Source organism: Paramacrobiotus metropolitanus, unplaced genomic scaffold, assembly GCF_019649055.1.
Source record: "Paramacrobiotus metropolitanus isolate TYO unplaced genomic scaffold, Prichtersi_v1.0 Parri_scaffold0000016, whole genome shotgun sequence".
Taxonomy (NCBI): Eukaryota; Metazoa; Tardigrada; class Eutardigrada; order Parachela; family Macrobiotidae; genus Paramacrobiotus; species Paramacrobiotus metropolitanus.
This window is the reverse complement of record NW_026570236.1, coordinates 1,704,739-1,721,197: the sequence shown is the minus strand read 5'-3', so window position 1 is coordinate 1,721,197 and position 16,459 is coordinate 1,704,739. Positions and strand designations below refer to the sequence as shown.

The window sequence follows — 16,459 nt, the reverse complement described above, 5'->3', positions numbered from 1 at the left end:
ACATGGTATTATATTAGTGGAAAAGCGTTACAACTTGTATCTATACACGAAACCTATGCATACAAACAACTAACGCTGGAACCGCCCGGAAACTGGCCTGTGTGTATAGATCGTAACGTGTTTGAACGCGCTGGTGTGCGGCATGGCAAGCCTCTTTGCATACACACATACAACTATCTTGCCAGTCGATCTTGAAAATTTGTCCAAACTAAATTAAGGAATCTCATTCCTTCCTTTGAAACCAGATAGTTCCTAGTGTTTTTTAACTCCTACTTTTTTTAAATCTACCTGTTTCATAGCTTTTTGAAAGTTTATGTCTTGGTTTCATATCGTTCTTGTCTCAAGGCCTCAATCAGGGCGATCTGTGTCGTGTTATTAATTGAAGAATCGAGCTTGAGGTCGACGGATTCAGTCCGTGTAGTACTGCAGCTGTTCATAATGGTTTTCATCCCTCGCTCTGTGTCGCGCTTGTCCGCACGTTCCGAAACATCCAGCGTTTCTGGAGATCAGAGAGGTAAGCATTGTAAAACCTTCTAAATGTAGTCTTTGCTTGTAATGACTTTAAATTGGAACAGTTATTGTTTCCCTTCTAAGCAAGATTTGCGGACGTTTGTACGGAAAAATAAAGCACATTTGTCCTTGCTTTCCATAGCTTTTTAAATTTTTAATTTTCAGAAGTCGACGCTCTGGTTCAGCAGTGGGAACATTCGGAGAACAAAGCAGAAGCCTTCGAAAAAGTTGAATCTGGTATCAGGCTGTATTACATAGGCCGTTTATTTGCAGTTTATATTTACATTATTCGGGCCCATCTGTTTCAGCTTTGAATCGTATGTCCATGAAAGACGCCGATGTTATTCCGGCTGGAGCGGAAAGCGATCTGGATGAAACGCCTGACATGAAAGAGCCTGGAATTCCGGCTGAGCCTGGATATCCGGCTGTGGCTCGCGGTAGACAGTGTAGAGTAATTGCTCACATACTTTCATACAGCCGGAATTTTGTTTCCCCAGGAACACAGTATGTGTGCTTTAACTGTCGCAAGCCTGAACCCGGGCACACCACCAGTCAATGCCGTCGTTTGAACAGTCGCCGTTTTCAGCCACGTGACGGAGAACGCGCGAAGAAATTTAAAAAATTTCTGGAGGTTCGCGTGATTTAAATTTACTTCACTTACAGCCAGGATATCCGGCGATATAAATGTATTTCTCAAAAATGAAATGAAAATAATTAGATATTATTAAAAGCACTTTATTCATGGTCCTGATAAATTCAACTGCTACAGGATAAAGAGCGAGCTATGCGCCAAATCGAGGATGACCGCAAAGCGGAGGATGCTGAGATTCGCGCCCAACGTGACGACGAAATCCGCGCTGAACGAAACGCTCGCGAGGAACGCTATCGTCGGGAAGATCGTGAGCGTACGGAGCGCCGCCGTCGTGAGGATCGTCGCTGGGAGGACGTCTGGGCGGAAAAATTGCGTGTTCATCGCAACATTCGTTTTTAGGTAATTTGAGTTACGATGCATTTACGAGCGCTTAAAAGCCGGATAACCTGGCTACTAATCTGATTTCAGGTTTATGGAACAACATGAACGCAACACATCAATATGGTTGGATTTTTTGTTTTTGTAATAATATCAGTTTTGTACTGATGCTTCTGTTCCTACTGGATTATTTCGTCTGTGGCTACTTTTGTTATTTTTACATAAATGTTAGGCACTGAAGAAAGTGAATTCACTCGATTTTATGCAATCTTTGGGTAATTGGCAGACCATGTAAGAATCCTACGAAGAAACAACAAAATCTCAAATCATAAACCTTGTGAATCTGATTAAAATTCATGTAATTGCATTTCGTTGGCGGTACGAGATGTTAGTAAAAAATATCAGCCCTTCTCCTCCCTCGTCTAATTTTTTTGTGAAACTCAGAAACTGATTTACTTTTGAGATGGCACGGGTAAATAATAATTTTCACATGTTTGAAAAGAAACCACGTCGTGCTTTAGCTGCAAAAGCACGGAAGAAACGTAGCCGGAAAACCTGGCGCTTACTGCTTTTTGCAGCAGCAGCGTTTGTCGTGGACCGCCAAGAGAAGGAATTGGAAAAATTCTACGTGAGGCACGAGCTAGACTTGCAAACGATGGGAAACGATAAGCTGAAGCATTTTTTCCGGCTGGAGTGTTATAACGATTTTGAAAGACTGTACCGCGCCCTGCAGATTCCAAATGTCATTCACTGCAGCAACAATTCGAAAGTGAGTGGACGTTTTGGTTTAGCTGTCGTGCTAAGAAGACTTGCTTATCCAAACCGGTGGGGTGATTGTATGGAGCTACTCGGCCGGGAAAAAAGTCAATTATCAAGGATTTACAATGCAACAATTAACATCGTTTATGATAAGCATGGACATTTGTTGAACTCTTTAACACAACCCTGGCTATCTGGTGAACGCATAGCACTTTACGCAAAGGCGGTGGAAACAGCGAGTGGAGGAATTTACGGTAATTTAAGCCTGGTTAGCCGGCTGATCATGGATCGCCATGAAATCTGGAATTAATAACTAAGCTATTGTCGTATTGCAGACAAGTGCTGGGGTTTCATAGATGGCACAGCGCGTCCAATCTGCCGGCCTGGATTTTTGCAGCGCTTGTATTATTCCGGTCATTGCCGCGGTCACGTTATGAAGTATCAGAGCATTTTGGCTCCTGACGGTCTGATAGTGAATATGTGGGGACCGTGCGAAGGAAGCAGGCATGACGGATATATGGCACGGGAGTCTAGAATACGTGAGCGGTTGCAGATAAAAAATCTCGAGTGGGGGAAGCCGTACTTTTTATTTGGTGATAAAGGGTATTGTCTTTCGGAAGAAATCCAAGTTCCTTATAAAGGTCCGCGAATTACACCGGCTCAAGAACAATTCAATCTGATAATGTCCAGATTACGGCTAGCAGTGGAATTGGGATTTCAGAAAATCTGCTCGTTGTTTGCTTTTGGGAATTATCGGGAGAACAATAAGCTCTTTTGGCAACAAACGGGTAAAACGTATTTGGTTTCCGCCATACTAGCAAATTGTTTGACATGTCTGTATGGGTTTGAATTAATTCACCAAAAATTTTTTGTGTCTCCACCTGCGCTTGAGGTATACCTACGGACAAAGGAGCATCGAAAGCAGCCTGGATAACCGGCTAAGCCTGGACATCCGGCTGTTGCTGTATTTTTTATTGTCAGTTTATTATTAAGAATTAAACAGTGTCCTTTTTGGAAATAAAAATCAAAACTTTTATTCTGTATTCTGCGCAGACTTTTTAGTTTTTTTAGGCTTCTTAATCAAATCACCCATAAAACCAATTAACGTTTTAATCTCATCTGACCGTTTTTCTTGTTCTTTTCCGCGCTGCTCCATTTCAATTTTGAATCGCTCTAATTCTTGCTTCCGGACAGCCTCTCTTTCGGCTCGATCTTTTTCTTCCTTTTCTGCTTGCTGCTGTCGGATCAGCTCCCTTTCAGCCCGGTCTTCTTTATCCTTTTGGATTCTTTCTGCGCGATCTGCCTCGACCCTCTCCTTTTCCGCAGCCCGATCTAAGGCCCGCTCTTGTTTCTCCATAGCATAACTAATTTGATCGCCTGCTGACATTTTTTCCACAGCGGACTGCAAGCCTCCAGCTAGCGCTGCTAACTGCTGCCTGCTCCCACGGAGGTGTGTCGCCTTCCTCCGAGCAGCCTCTGCCACATCTCTAATGCCTTTAAATGGTGACTTCTTTGGTGTTCTAACACCAGCCGGCTTTCCGGCTTTTTTTGTTGTTTCACAGTTTGTTCTGATTAAGCTTGAGTTAGCACCTGGAGTAGCTTCACTGACAGCCCGCATTTGAAGACTGTCTTCTAAGCCGGATTGCCTGGCGATCTCTTCAAACGTCGTAGAAGACTCAACTGACCATCCTTGTTGATTTTAATAAGGTCGTCTCCTGCAGAAATAAAGAAGGACAGTTGCTAATTTGCTCATACCACGACAAAATTGAAATACTTGACCTCAGATGAAAATGAAGTCAAAATTTTTCAACGTACTGTCGAAGTGCATTTCATCGCAGCGTTCTTCCAGGTCACCATTCTCAAAGTCACCATCGTAGCCACTTGTTTCAGCAGTCAACAAATCGCCAAATTTCTCCAACGAGATCCCGCTCGTCATCGCTAGTCTAGTGGCTCGTGCGCGCAATGAAATGGCTGCATCTTTTTTGGCCTTTTCTGGTTTGCGAACAGCAAGAGGCGCTGAATCCTTATAACTGGTAATTTGCTCCATCACCTAGTAAAACAAAATGTGAACTTTTATAGTATTTTAGAAAAGATGAAAGGAGATACGCCTGGATAACCGGCTGCTTATAGATCCTTTTTTGATACCTAAATTTGTTGTTTTGTAAAGCTTAAAAAGCCAAACATACCGTATATGCCATAAAAACTAAAAGACACTAAAGAATAATAGAAAACAGTAAAAAATCGACAAGCCTGGATATCCGGCTGGCGAATTTTGATATTTACACTACTGATTTTACGGCGTTAAAGATATGAATGAGAAGTCAGCTGGGAGCTTTTGCGCTTACCTGCATGTATTCGTCAAACACTTCGAGATCTCGTTCCGTCCCGGTTGGGCGATCCTCGTTATCAATGGATTTAAACACCTTCAGATGTCTCTGCACCACTGCTTTAAGAGCGACCGTATCTGCCTCCTTAACAGGAATGTTGTCGTCCCCGTTGGCTAATTTCACGGCCGCGATCCATGCTTCTCTGCGCTCTACCGACTTGTCAGGATAATCAAAAGGGTTTTTTTCGAGGACGGCTTTCAGCCTTATTAGCGTCTTCTCATCGGCGGGCATCCGCTTCCGTTTTCTTTTACCTTGCGTTCCCGTGAATTCTTCCTCGTCAGCCAATTCTTCTGGCTCAGCCGGATCTCCAGGCGTAGCCGGGTTTCCAGGCTCAAGGTTTGTAATCACATCATCCAGACCCATTAAGATATCTCGCGGAAGCCCATTGGTACAAGAGGGCAAGATATTTAGCATTGCATTCGGCTGGGAAACCAGCTCAGACTCCGTGGCCGCGCTGACTGGCTGGTAAGACTTCATAAAGGCTTTTTGATAACTGGCCGCTGATACTCCTGCTGCAGCGTTATCGCTTACTGGTGCAGTTTCTTTGCGTTTTATCGCAAACACTTGTCCCGGTCTTTTTGGGTCGGTGAAATAGAAAAACGAATCCGTCGAGACCATATCGTGAGCGGACATTTTCACTTTAAAATATTAAAATTTTTAAAACCTTGCTTTTGCAAGTCCAGAGTTCTGATTTTAAAAACTACAAAGAAATTCGAATATTTTTGCATCCCAGTAAATTTCGGAAAATTTGCCCATGGGTTAGGAAAACGGGCAAGTGTTCGCTGCATCGTAGATGCACGCCATATATGCTAGGTCCAAAAATGAGCAAGAGGCGGGATTGCCACACATTCACTTAAGGCCCTTACGAGTATGCATTTTTGGCACCGCCCTCACACATGCATAGATCTAATTTGCGCGGCAGCAAATCGCATTATTGTGGGTTCGGCCATGGCGTAACTTATATAGATGGGTTCTTAGTTGTGTAACATACAAGTAGCAACGCAATGCCCGGATTTATATCTATATAGAAAATGTAGTGCATGCTACATGTACATGCCCGAGCACATCTGCTTTCGCGCACTCGAAAACAAATTCCTGCATTCTTCATTTTATAGTCAAATCATTTGAATGCATTGGCGTGACAGCCGTTTGTGCGCGCAACATCCGGTTGGTGAGATGTTGCGCGCACAAACGAAAACTGCAAGTAGATCCAAAAGTTTCTATGAAAACATGCTTATCAAAAATCTCAGTGCATGTGAACACATTTAACACCTTATGCACCGGGCTACTTCCCTATTAAGTAACTACAGAGTACATAACTGCATTTCCGGCAGAAACTATATATATATAACAGACACCTTTTTCATTGCCGTTTTTCAAAATTCTGTGATTTACATAAGTTTACATTTCACCGATGCCAGCTCGAACATTACCACCACATGCTTCCCTTGAAACAAGATGTGTGAAGCAAATCAGTAAGCACCAAACGAAAACCACAAAACAAACTTTATCCGAGCAACTCACTGAAGAATCAAACCAATTTAATATCATAGTTACTGCCCATTTCGACATAGAAAACTGTAATATTAATCGGGATCCATCACGTCGCAGGCAACGTATAAGAAGATCAAAGGTGAGAAGGTAAATATCGAAAAGCCCGAAACTGCTGCTGCGGCATTATTGCCTCTACCTGCATCTTGTTGCCCATCCCCGGCTAAGACAGATTATATCGAAAAGCCCAAGGCGTTATTTCCTCTACTAGCACCATTTTTTTCATCGCCGGTTGCTGATATTTGATGGCCTCCGCATTTTGCAGGCGTTCAACCTCGTTCCGGCGCTGCTCGAACAGCCAGCGCATTTCCGCCATCCGTGTCTTGTTTGTATCGTTGGCGCCGCTCTGGGAATCGAAGTAGTTTTGAATGGTCGCCTCATTCTCCAGCTGCTTCTTGAACGCTTCTCTGTCCTTGGCTTCCCGCAGTCCGGCTTGTTCGCGTTGGACGTCTGCGCGGATTTGCTGCATAATTTGTGGTGACAAGCGGTACAGAGGCACGGGGCCGGTTAAATACTGACGCAGCCGTTCTGGAAGAGAAATGGGATTCGGTTGGGCATTGACGGTAACATCGCCCAAGAAATTTGGAAGGCTACCGGTAGCTGCGTCCTCTTTGCCGCTAAAAGCACAGCCAAGTGAAAGCGCGATGGCCACGACACGGACTACGCTCGATTTTTTCATGTTCACAAGAAATAAACTCTGAACTAACTAATTCGATATCACGTCGGATTTAACTATAATGAACAAGCTACCAAACCGCAAAGTTCGTATGTATTTAGGCTTTAGCGCCGTTAATGCACTGACTATCATAAATATTTAATGATAGTCAGGATGAACAAAATTACAGTATACTGCCGGACTATCTGTAGTCACGCGTTTGTGCGACGAATATAATGTACTCGCGTCTCGCATCTGTAACAAGAGGGCACGTGTCCGGACAAATGTTCCAAATTACAACAAATCCGGTTATATAACTGCGTAATTCACTCTAACAAAAGAAACGCTTTAAGTTTATTTCGAAATGACAGCAGCACTTACTAAAAGAAACTTGCTGTTGAATAACCGTTGAATGTGAATACTGCTATACAGTAGTTCCAAAGCAGAATTTGATTTTAATACCTGCTCCCTTTTCCTGCACAACCGTTTCGTTACCTGACATTTGGTCGCGCGACTTACGGGAGTTGGAAATTTAACAAACGAGTTTAACCACAAATTTCAATTTCCGACAAATTATTTTGATTCGAAGATCACGAAAAAGTTATTGTGTAAGCAGTGAGCGTAATCTAAGCACTACGAATACGGACCCAGGATACGCATCCTGTTATTCTATGCAATCACCGCCTTAACTCTTGAATGTAAGTATCTCGGTAAGCTATTCATGTCAACCTAGTCATTTGTCAAACCATTGCCTAAATGCGGTAGTTCACGCTGATAACTACGTACCACCAATTTGGCTTGCTAGTAAACAGATATCAGTCAACTACAAATTCTCTTAGCACAAAATAGTAACTGCCAAGTTTAATCATGAAAATGGCACAGGTTGTCCGACTAAGTGTCCTGGCGAGCGCGATTTTACTAACTATTAATCCTGTTTGGAATGCTGCGATCGACAACGAGGTGGCCGGAAGTGACGACCTTTCGAGACTCTTTGGTAATCTTTGTTCACCGCAAGCCATGCAGCAGCTCCGCGACACTTACCAGCGCCAACAAGCCATGCTGCTGCAGGGCAGGGGATAAAAGGTGGCAGTGGCACCTGCCACTGGCAACTGCCACCGGCAGTGGCAGTCGCCACTACGCGTTCTGGCAAGCGATAAAGCATGGCAACCTATTAAAATTCCGAATCATCTTGAGACAATTTTGCCATCCAACGATAAGTTCTAGGGAGAGCATTTTCGTATTTTCACAGATCGACTCTATAGAACTATGGATGCTATGGACGTACACCCCAGCTGAGTTTTGTTTCCGCGCCTTCCATGCAGTATTAAATGAGTGCTGCAATCGCTATTTAGCAGAAGAAACTGTCGCAGATACTCTCAGAATCAGTGTCGCTCACGATCGAAGCGCGGTAATGCGACGGTATTGTAAAAGCGTTCCATTCGTGCATGACTGGCGATCTCCAGCAATCGTTTGATTTTGGATGACTTGTCATGACACATTCTGAAAGCTAAACTAACTAATCTGTCACGCTTGATGAGCGCGGCTTAAAACGAGCGTTTTGACTAAGGTCCCGTCGGTCCGGTATGTGTCATAAAAACGACGAAAATACAAAAACTTCGTTGTGTATCGACAGTATCGTTCAGGTTTTCGCATCAGTTGTGAGTAACGCAAGAAACTGATGTGGCAAAAGTGTTTAAAGCTGTTGGGCTACAGGCTCGCGGCCGTAGGGCTGAGTCTGACTACTAAAAGTCGGAGACAAACTTGTTCGTTTTCATCGTTAACGGGTTTTATTCATTTTTATCGTTATGTTAGGTTCTTCTTAATTTTAGATTTCTTAGTTTCTTGAATTTCTTAGGCTTTCTAAAAATAAACAAATTTTCATAGAATTCTTGAAAAATTCTATGAAAACCTAAAAACCCTAAGAGTTCTGGGAACTCCTTAGAATTCTTAGGGTTTTTAGATTTCGTGCGCTTTTTGCGTTCGAACGCAAAAAGCGCAAGAAACTTCAAAAATTTATAAGTCTTAAAAGCTAGAAAATGTTTTGTCTGTAGGAGCCAGACTCCATTGGCACGGCGGATGCGGTGCAAGCTGAACTGCAAGCGGCTTTATCCATTGACGCATGCTGCCGCATTGATGTGCTAAACACCGGCTTAAACTCCTCAAAGGCTTCAGTTACGCCCAACAGACTGTATGACAGCGAAAAGGTAAAAATGGCCTGCGCTTGATTGTGGAAAACAAAAAGCGCGTATGGTTATGATTCTTTATGTATCTCAGTATCTGTGCTGTAGTTTGTAGGTACTACAGATGTGGTCGGTGTGCAAAATTTTTTGTTCTGTTTGTTTTCGTTTTTTTTTGAACAAATCCTGGGGAACAATCGGTGCGCACTCGGTTCGGTATCCCTTGTACTAAGTCGCACTAAGAATGTTTTTTTATAATCAGGGTTCATCATACTTGACGTGGACCATGCACATGAATGCCTTCAAGAGTTTAAGGGATTTTGAGTTGTTAATACAAGAAAAGTTATGGCTTCCTTCAATATTTTAATTTCTAACAGTTGCCACGTTTAATCGCTTGCCATAACGCGTAGTGGCAACTGCCACTGCCGGTGGCAGATGCCAGTGGCAGGTGCCACTGCCACCTTTTATCCCCTGCCCTGCTGCAGTCCAGGCAGAGGTACACCTACGAGAAGAAGCTGCATCTTCAAGAAATCATGCGAATCCTGCGAGAATCCTTAGGCAGCGTTAATAACTCCAACACCGTTACGCAGATGGAGGAACCGCGTGTGCTGACGGCGCAGAGCCCGAACGAGGTCCTGAGCGCTGCCGCCATGGAATATCACCAACAGGTTATGGAAGGCACGTCGCAGATATATTCCCTCGTTATTCGCTTATGCCGCTTGCCGACCATTCAAGCGATGGCAGCCGGCATGGCGGATGACGAATCACGATTAATACTTTTTGAATAGGAATTGATGATCACTTATAGGAAATATGCTGCAGGTGTTTCAGTTTTTGAATAATGGGTGTAGATATAACGTGGTTGTCATAATATTTTCCGTTGTGTTCCCGTTGTTTATTTCTTGTTTGCATCTGATATCCAATGTCGCGAATATGCAGCCTAGACGTTCTAATTTGGTTAGTTGGCCGAATGCAGGATTAGAACCTACAGTGCTTTAAGAATTGGCATCACAAATATCCAAAGAAGCTGACTTTCGAGATCGTAGACAAAAACGTATCGGCCCGCAGTAACATATTGTATGGACAAGTAGTGGCAAAGGTTTTTGACACTTGTCCATACAATATGTTACTGAAATTTTCCATTTAACGGCGTAGGTCTACTAGTTTTTCCCCGTCATTACTTTTCGGGCTCTCTTTAATATTAATGTGGGTAATCGATAAGTATGACGTAAAATAATGCTTCTGCAAGCGCAGACATTTTGAAATAAGCACGACATAATCCTAATACTGAATTGCCGCTACGCTAATAATAATAAGATACTGCTAAATGCACAATGTCATAGTGTATTTGCTGAAAAACATCGACTACCAAACTAGCGTCGCGCTTTGGTTAGGAGCCCCAATCGTGGCCCGCACTTCTGTAAATGCGGCGGGTGGGTAGAAGAATTTGGTAGACATGGAACACGGTGCCAGCGATCCGCTGGACGACTGCCCAGACATGATGGTATCGCAGGAGAGTTTACTCGTGGTTTAACGACCGGCGGTTTTCCTGCAAGAATGGATCCGAAGGGTTTATCGATATCACATAGTAAAACCGGACGTCGTCACGCTTATCCCGTGGGAACGTGGTAAGCCTCTTGGAATAAACGTAACATATGTGTGGACACCCTGGCAGCGTCATATATTGAACGTACTGTCGTCAACGCCGGCGCCGCAACGGAGCTGGTCGAAACGAAAAAGCTCGCAAAGTGCGCGTGTGTAGCCGGCAGAAAGGTTTACGGGTTAATGGTTTACGATCAAAGGCGCCACGTTAACCTTTCTGCCGGATGTGTAAACCTTTCTGCCGGAAGCGTTAACCTTTCTGCCAGCTACACGCGTGGCTTCAGCCAAGATAGAACTTTATGGCCGCAGCTTTCGAAATATACGGACCTTGGGGCCGGAGACGGGAACAAAGAAACTGGTCGATGAAGAAGGACACCATATCGCAGTCGCTGCAGGACAACCACGGGCGAAAGAAGTTTGTTACTTTTGCTGAACTTTTGGAATTTTAACCGTCAGTGTTTTGCCTTCTTTTTGGCTGATATGACGAATCGAACTGACCGGTTGCTGAGAAAATTAAACTGACCGGGTGGACAAAGTCTCGGCCAAAAGATGAGGAAACTTTTTTTGCTAGTCTAACTATGCGCTCGCGTCTTTCGTTATTTGCGACGATTAACAAAAAAATCCTTACGCATTCTCCGGATTTACAGAATCAGCTACGGATTTTAAATCTACGGATTTTCCATTTTTCCGTATGTATACTTTGTTACAGCGTGCATGTTTCCAGTGCGTAGTACTTAATGTTGGTGACCACCAACAAAGATTTTGTCAACAGAAATCCGTCGACCGACAGATACTAAGGAGTCAAACAGACGCCTGTCGCAAAGCCGAGCTGTCGCAAAGACTAAGGAGTCATTGTGCTAATCCGTCATAATTTTTCTTAGGCATCTTATTTCTGCTTATGGTTAGCCATGTATTTTTAGTTTTCTTAGATTCATTAGTTTCTTTTAGTTTCCTGCGCCGTGACGACCGCCGTCGTGTGGTTGGCAAAGGGTTAATAGCGCCGATTAACGATATTCTAAATTCAGCGCAAATCAAAGTATTAGTAGCAGATGAAAATTTTCCAGTCGGCTGACATGGGTCAGAACCTAGGGTAGCTAGCTAGAAACTCGAAGACCTCGCTTACGATAATCTGCATCACCAGAGTATTTACGGTCATCTGCTGATGTAACCCCGCTACATAACGCAAGAAAACAGACACTATGAACAGTACGCAACGCAACAGGTTTTTAGCGAATAGGCCTGACCGTGCAAGGCTTAGACGAATTTATTTTAGCGAAGCGATTGGCAAAAAGAACACAAAAAGGAATGTGCGCTGCTAAAAGGCATCCTGGAATTCAAGAACGCCACGGATCCCAGATCGATATTTGCTGCCAAACTAGAGCAGCTAAAAAAGGCACATCACGGACTGCAGGGCGACAGCAATAAGATCAGTATGCGATTGGTACTCTTGCTGAAAATTATCAACAAAATTCAGGTAAAGGATGGTATTCAAAGGGCGTGGCCGGCACATGGTACCAAATTCATATATGTACATGCACGAAAACTTCCACAGACGGCGTTTATGCTAGTGTATAAAAACATCTGCTTACGCCGATCGACGTATACAAATAATTTGGCTAAATATTGTCATAAAACAATGCAAAAAAGTGTTTGGGAGTGTGCAAAAGCGAAATTTTGTGAGTATGTGCACTTTGTATTTTGTGGGAATTTTTTGTGCCCTACTAGGTACCACGTACCGGGTTACTTCCCGTAAATTATAAAGCAAATGTTTCACATTCGGTTTGCACGCTTAATAGCGATAGCGCTATTGCTGTTAATTAAACATGCCTAACATCCACGCTAGCTAGCGTGGATGACCTTTTAGCCAAAATGTTGTCAAAATTTAACAGTAAAAAAAACTTTAACTTACACTGTTTTACACCGTTCATTGATATAAACGTTTTCCGTCTCCTTTTTCCTACTCTAGGACGAAACGAATAACAAGCAAACGTCCGCGCGGAAAGAGAAGAAATCCGCAAGAGAAATTTTGCAGTTTTTCCCATACGACGCAGATAACAAGCTCCTGAAGCAGTGGTAAAATACTATACTTCCTGAAGTACACGTACAGTACTGCGTTAAAGACGTCAACCTTATCAATACCTTATTACAGTGTTATGGATATGGTTGACAAGAGTTTCTTCCAGCAGTTGTTGGCAACCGTTTTTGAGAACCAGACAGTCTTATCCGGAGTGGAGATCATGGATATTCTCAGCCGAATCTTTTATAATCATCTGCCAGTTACGAACTGCACCCACGACTACCCCACTTTTTTCGGGACCGGTCTGTATCCGTGCGTGCCCAGAGGAGCCATGGAGACGGTGTGTTCTGATCACAATGTACTCGTCATGTTTCGCGGTCGGCAAGTGCGGTTACTTGCGAGCGATGATATCCCGGATTTCACCGGCGTACTTCAGGTAGTAATTATCTTGTGCCATCTGACTGGGTAACCTTTAGTGATTTGCAGTTTCTTGTTGTAGAAGAAGCCTTTCTTTTAGGATGCTTATTTTTTTTTTGTTTCAGGCGCGACTGTGCAGTTCGGAGATATTATGTTGCACCATGTTATATCCGCTAGAGGAGCGGAAATTTCTCTTTGCGGGAGAGTACGGGCGAGACTGCAGCTGCCGTAAATGTTCCGACAAATTTGTAAGTAATTTAAACTTTAATACTCATATATTACGTATAAGGCATGTATATGCACTATGCACTATCGAGATAGCGTCTCTGGAACAACTTCATCCGGTTTCGAGCAGATGCAAAACTAAAGCAAACACACAATTCAATGGTTAACCATAACCTTTTAGGATGCTGATATCAACCCTCTGAAATGTGTCACCGATGGATGTACCGAACCTATTCCCAGTGATGAGCGCGCCTTACTTCCCTGTCCGCAGTGCGGTGTGGTCAGTGCCGGCAATCTGCATAAATTCAAAACGTTTATGGCCACAAACCAAGCACTGCTGGAATGTTGTGTGCCGACGACTGACATTAAGAATTATCAGTCGATAGCGATTAACAAAATGACCGTTTTTAAAGAGCTGGAAAGTCTGAACGTTTTGCAACCAGATGCCCATCTGCGCTATACCAGCGGCTGGTGTGTGGCAGGTTTCTATCAGGACAACCAGCGTTACGAAGAGGCATGCAAGCTTTTCCAGGAACTCATCATTTGCATGCGGTGCGTAAATGTTTGCTGAAGTTACTTCTCAGATTTTGGTTGCAATTTGTTAGGATAACAAATTTGTACGAGATCATATTAACGTTTCGACATACAGCAACAATAACTCATAACCTAAGTTTTTCCACTGGGAATTGTGTTAAAATTACGGATTTTAAAGAAGACCGTAGTTGGCCTTTGAATTACAAGACATAAAGTTCTAAACGAGAATCCTCACAAGTTCAGCAGAAAGGTTTCTGTTGTAGGAAGGTGTACCCGAAGTACAACGTGGAGCGCGCTGGGTATCTGTGCCACGCTGCGGATTGTGCACGACAATGGAAGCACTGGTTTTCAAAGCAAGGTTCGCGCTCTGCGCAAGAAACACTTCGTGTGATACCTTTGATAGCGCAGGCGATTTTGGTGGGGATCGACTATTTGAAGGAAGCGCTGATGATCTATGCCAAGATCTGTGGACGGGAATCTAGAGCCACCCATGCAATGGCCAGGAGACTGGAACGACAGAAGGACGCATTAGCTCAAATGCAGCCATTGCTTCCGTATCGGGATGAAATCATAAAATCCAGTAGTTATTGATGCTTTTACATCATTGTCCAATGCGGGATGAATTCGTGCATGTTGACGCGTTTGCGACAATAAGGTTGTAGCAGGGGTATGACTGAAATGTATATAGTTAACGTGCATTTTATGCAACAGCATTCATATCTGTTTTCTGCAGTTCCCTCCTCTTTGGTTGCATTCAGCGCCTTACAATAAGCAGAAATACGGTAAACGTGAAGATAAACAAGTCCATCTGCACTGTGTCAGAATCACTGGGTAAATAACTGGCGTTGAGATATTAGACTGCATTTGCATATTTTTGTTTCTGCCATCCTGAAAGCTTTTGGATGGTTCTGTGCCATGTATTATCAATCTAGTAACTTTTTACCAGATTTGGAGGAACATGATATAACTTACTGGCATAGTTACTATGAATAATAAATCACAAGCAGCCACTGATGACAGTCCAGTGACCAGTTCCTACAGGTCACCATAAAGGTCACACTTATCAGTTAGGCTGAATTTGACTGATCGTCTTCGTCGAGAAACTTGACTAAACGTACAATTAAGCATGCGATCTACACTGTAGTCTTTACATCTTCTCTAATCTTTCAATTGCTTTCAGTGACTTACTTTAGCATAAACACGATAAAGATTTAAACAGTAAATATGCACTTGAATTATTTGGTAAATAGCTAGACCACTTTTACGTATCTGTATGTGTGAAGCGCATTGCGAGGCTAAATCAAAATTTTGTCACAAATTCTATAATGTTATATATACAGATATAGTGAAAACTTGAACTAAATTATAGTGAAAACTTAAACTTAAACTAAACTATTGATATTTTTCTCTGTAGATTGATGACCGTTTGAACGCACTGGGGAAAGAAATCTCGATAGTAGTGCAGCCTTCAGATCTGGTGCTGGCCATCAAGAATCAGCTGAAAACACTGCGCAACTACAAAGATTACTGTTCAGTGATGCTATCACCATCATCGGCACAATGTGGCTCGCTGTGATGCTTTTCCGATGGGGAGAAGTCGGTTTTTCCCGCTTATCCCCTGTTGACGCAGTAAAGCGATCGCATTTCGCCGGGCAGCTTGATGTTCACGACATGAACGAAGATTGTATAAAATTGCAGCTGTTGTGGTCATTTATTTTTCTTTCTGGCATCCTGCTGTGAGACCAGGATCACTAGCGTTCACGTCAGTGGCGCTACGCCTGTGGCGCTACGCCTTAGGATTACGTGTCTGTGTTGTGTCTCTTCTGATTGGCTTGCGTTTTGATAGTGGGCGCGGCATAGCACGTGCTGCACGGTGTTGCACACTGTTGAACGGGCTCTACGTTTTACGATCGAGCTGTGCCGATCACTTGTTGATTTCTGTTGTGCAGATTTTCAATATTATTAAAAGTCAGCGATTTACGGTGCGACGTTTGTGTTTCCGCATAGCTCGCGATCCATATCGTATCGCTCGCTTCCACGGGATAGATTCCGTTTCTGTCTCCGTCTCTGGATCACGGTTGGATCTAGCATTAGATGGTAGCAGAGCCGACAGCGGTTCTCTGATTTGATTTGTGTCAGGCAAAGTTGGCCTGTTATTTGACGTGAAACCCGACCAGTAAGGCACAGGTCTATCCGACAGCAAAGCGCAACACCACAAGCGGTGAACTGCCTCATCTGACGTGGATTTCCAGCTTTGGTTTTCGGTACGGTATCTTCAGCGAAGAACCGTGCTGTTTCCTCAGCTGTGCAAGAGTTCAAGAGTTCAGTTGTCAGCGTTCCTCGGTGTAGAGTCTTCAGCGAAGACCTACACTGGTGTCGCTGATACTCGGCAAGGATTCAGCGAATCCTAAAAGCCGTGGGGCAGAAGCGCCGAAACGCCGAAAGGGGCGCACGGAAAAGACAGATCAGACTCCACCAAACTGGTGTAGAGCGTACAACTACTGCTGCTACGGCACAGCCGGCACAGTAGCCTACTAATAGCGCAAGGCACGCTACGGAACAGCGGCGACGCGGGAGCGGAATTGGAAGAAGAATCTGGATCATCTGGATCATTTCCCCGTGGAACGCGGAACGGACGGACGGTTAACAGGTAGA

The 16,459-nt window shown here is 43.7% G+C and overlaps 2 protein-coding genes across 3 annotated transcripts; one reads left to right on the top strand and one right to left on the bottom strand.

Moving 5' to 3' along the window:
- The first annotated feature begins 160 nt into the window (after positions 1 to 160).
- LOC129585235 (uncharacterized) lies at positions 161 to 1,821 on the top strand. 2 transcript variants are annotated; one of them, XR_008689995.1, is made up of 6 exons: positions 161 to 514; positions 676 to 747; positions 819 to 947; positions 1,008 to 1,196; positions 1,280 to 1,501; positions 1,571 to 1,821. XR_008689995.1 is itself a non-coding variant. In XM_055477842.1 (6 exons), the coding sequence occupies exons 1-5, from the start codon at positions 439 to 441 to the stop codon at positions 1,499 to 1,501; spliced, it is 633 nt and encodes a 210-aa protein (XP_055333817.1). In that variant the 5' UTR covers positions 161 to 438; the 3' UTR covers positions 1,571 to 1,821. The 2 variants fall into 2 exon arrangements, 1 of the variants encoding a protein (XP_055333817.1); XM_055477842.1 differs by having other exon boundaries at positions 1,008 to 1,141.
- A 1,556-nt stretch (positions 1,822 to 3,377) lies between these two features.
- Positions 3,378 to 5,250, bottom strand: LOC129585234 (uncharacterized). Its single transcript, XM_055477841.1, has 3 exons — positions 4,585 to 5,250; positions 4,055 to 4,289; positions 3,378 to 3,954 (listed from the first exon to the last, which is right to left on the bottom strand). Exons 1-3 carry the CDS (start codon positions 5,242 to 5,244, stop codon positions 3,872 to 3,874), a joined length of 978 nt encoding a protein of 325 aa, XP_055333816.1. The 5' UTR covers positions 5,245 to 5,250; the 3' UTR covers positions 3,378 to 3,871.
- Between the last annotated feature and the right edge of the window lie 11,209 nt (positions 5,251 to 16,459).

Excerpts from the sequence above, each read along its gene's own strand:
- LOC129585235 (XM_055477842.1), top strand. The coding sequence starts at position 439 with ATGGTTTTCATCCCTCGCTCTGTGTCGCGCTTGTCCGCACGTTCCGAA. Across the intron at positions 748-818 it reads CTTCGAAAAAGTTGAATCTG|CTTTGAATCGTATGTCCATG; the intron begins GTATCAGGCTGT and ends CATCTGTTTCAG. Across the intron at positions 948-1,007 it reads ATATCCGGCTGTGGCTCGCG|GAACACAGTATGTGTGCTTT; the intron begins GTAGACAGTGTA and ends TTGTTTCCCCAG.
- LOC129585234 (XM_055477841.1), bottom strand. The coding sequence starts at position 5,244 with ATGGTCTCGACGGATTCGTTTTTCTATTTCACCGACCCAAAAAGACCG. Across the intron at positions 4,290-4,584 it reads TGTTTGACGAATACATGCAG|GTGATGGAGCAAATTACCAG; the intron begins GTAAGCGCAAAA and ends TTGTTTTACTAG. Across the intron at positions 3,955-4,054 it reads CGATGAAATGCACTTCGACA|GAGACGACCTTATTAAAATC; the intron begins GTACGTTGAAAA and ends TTATTTCTGCAG.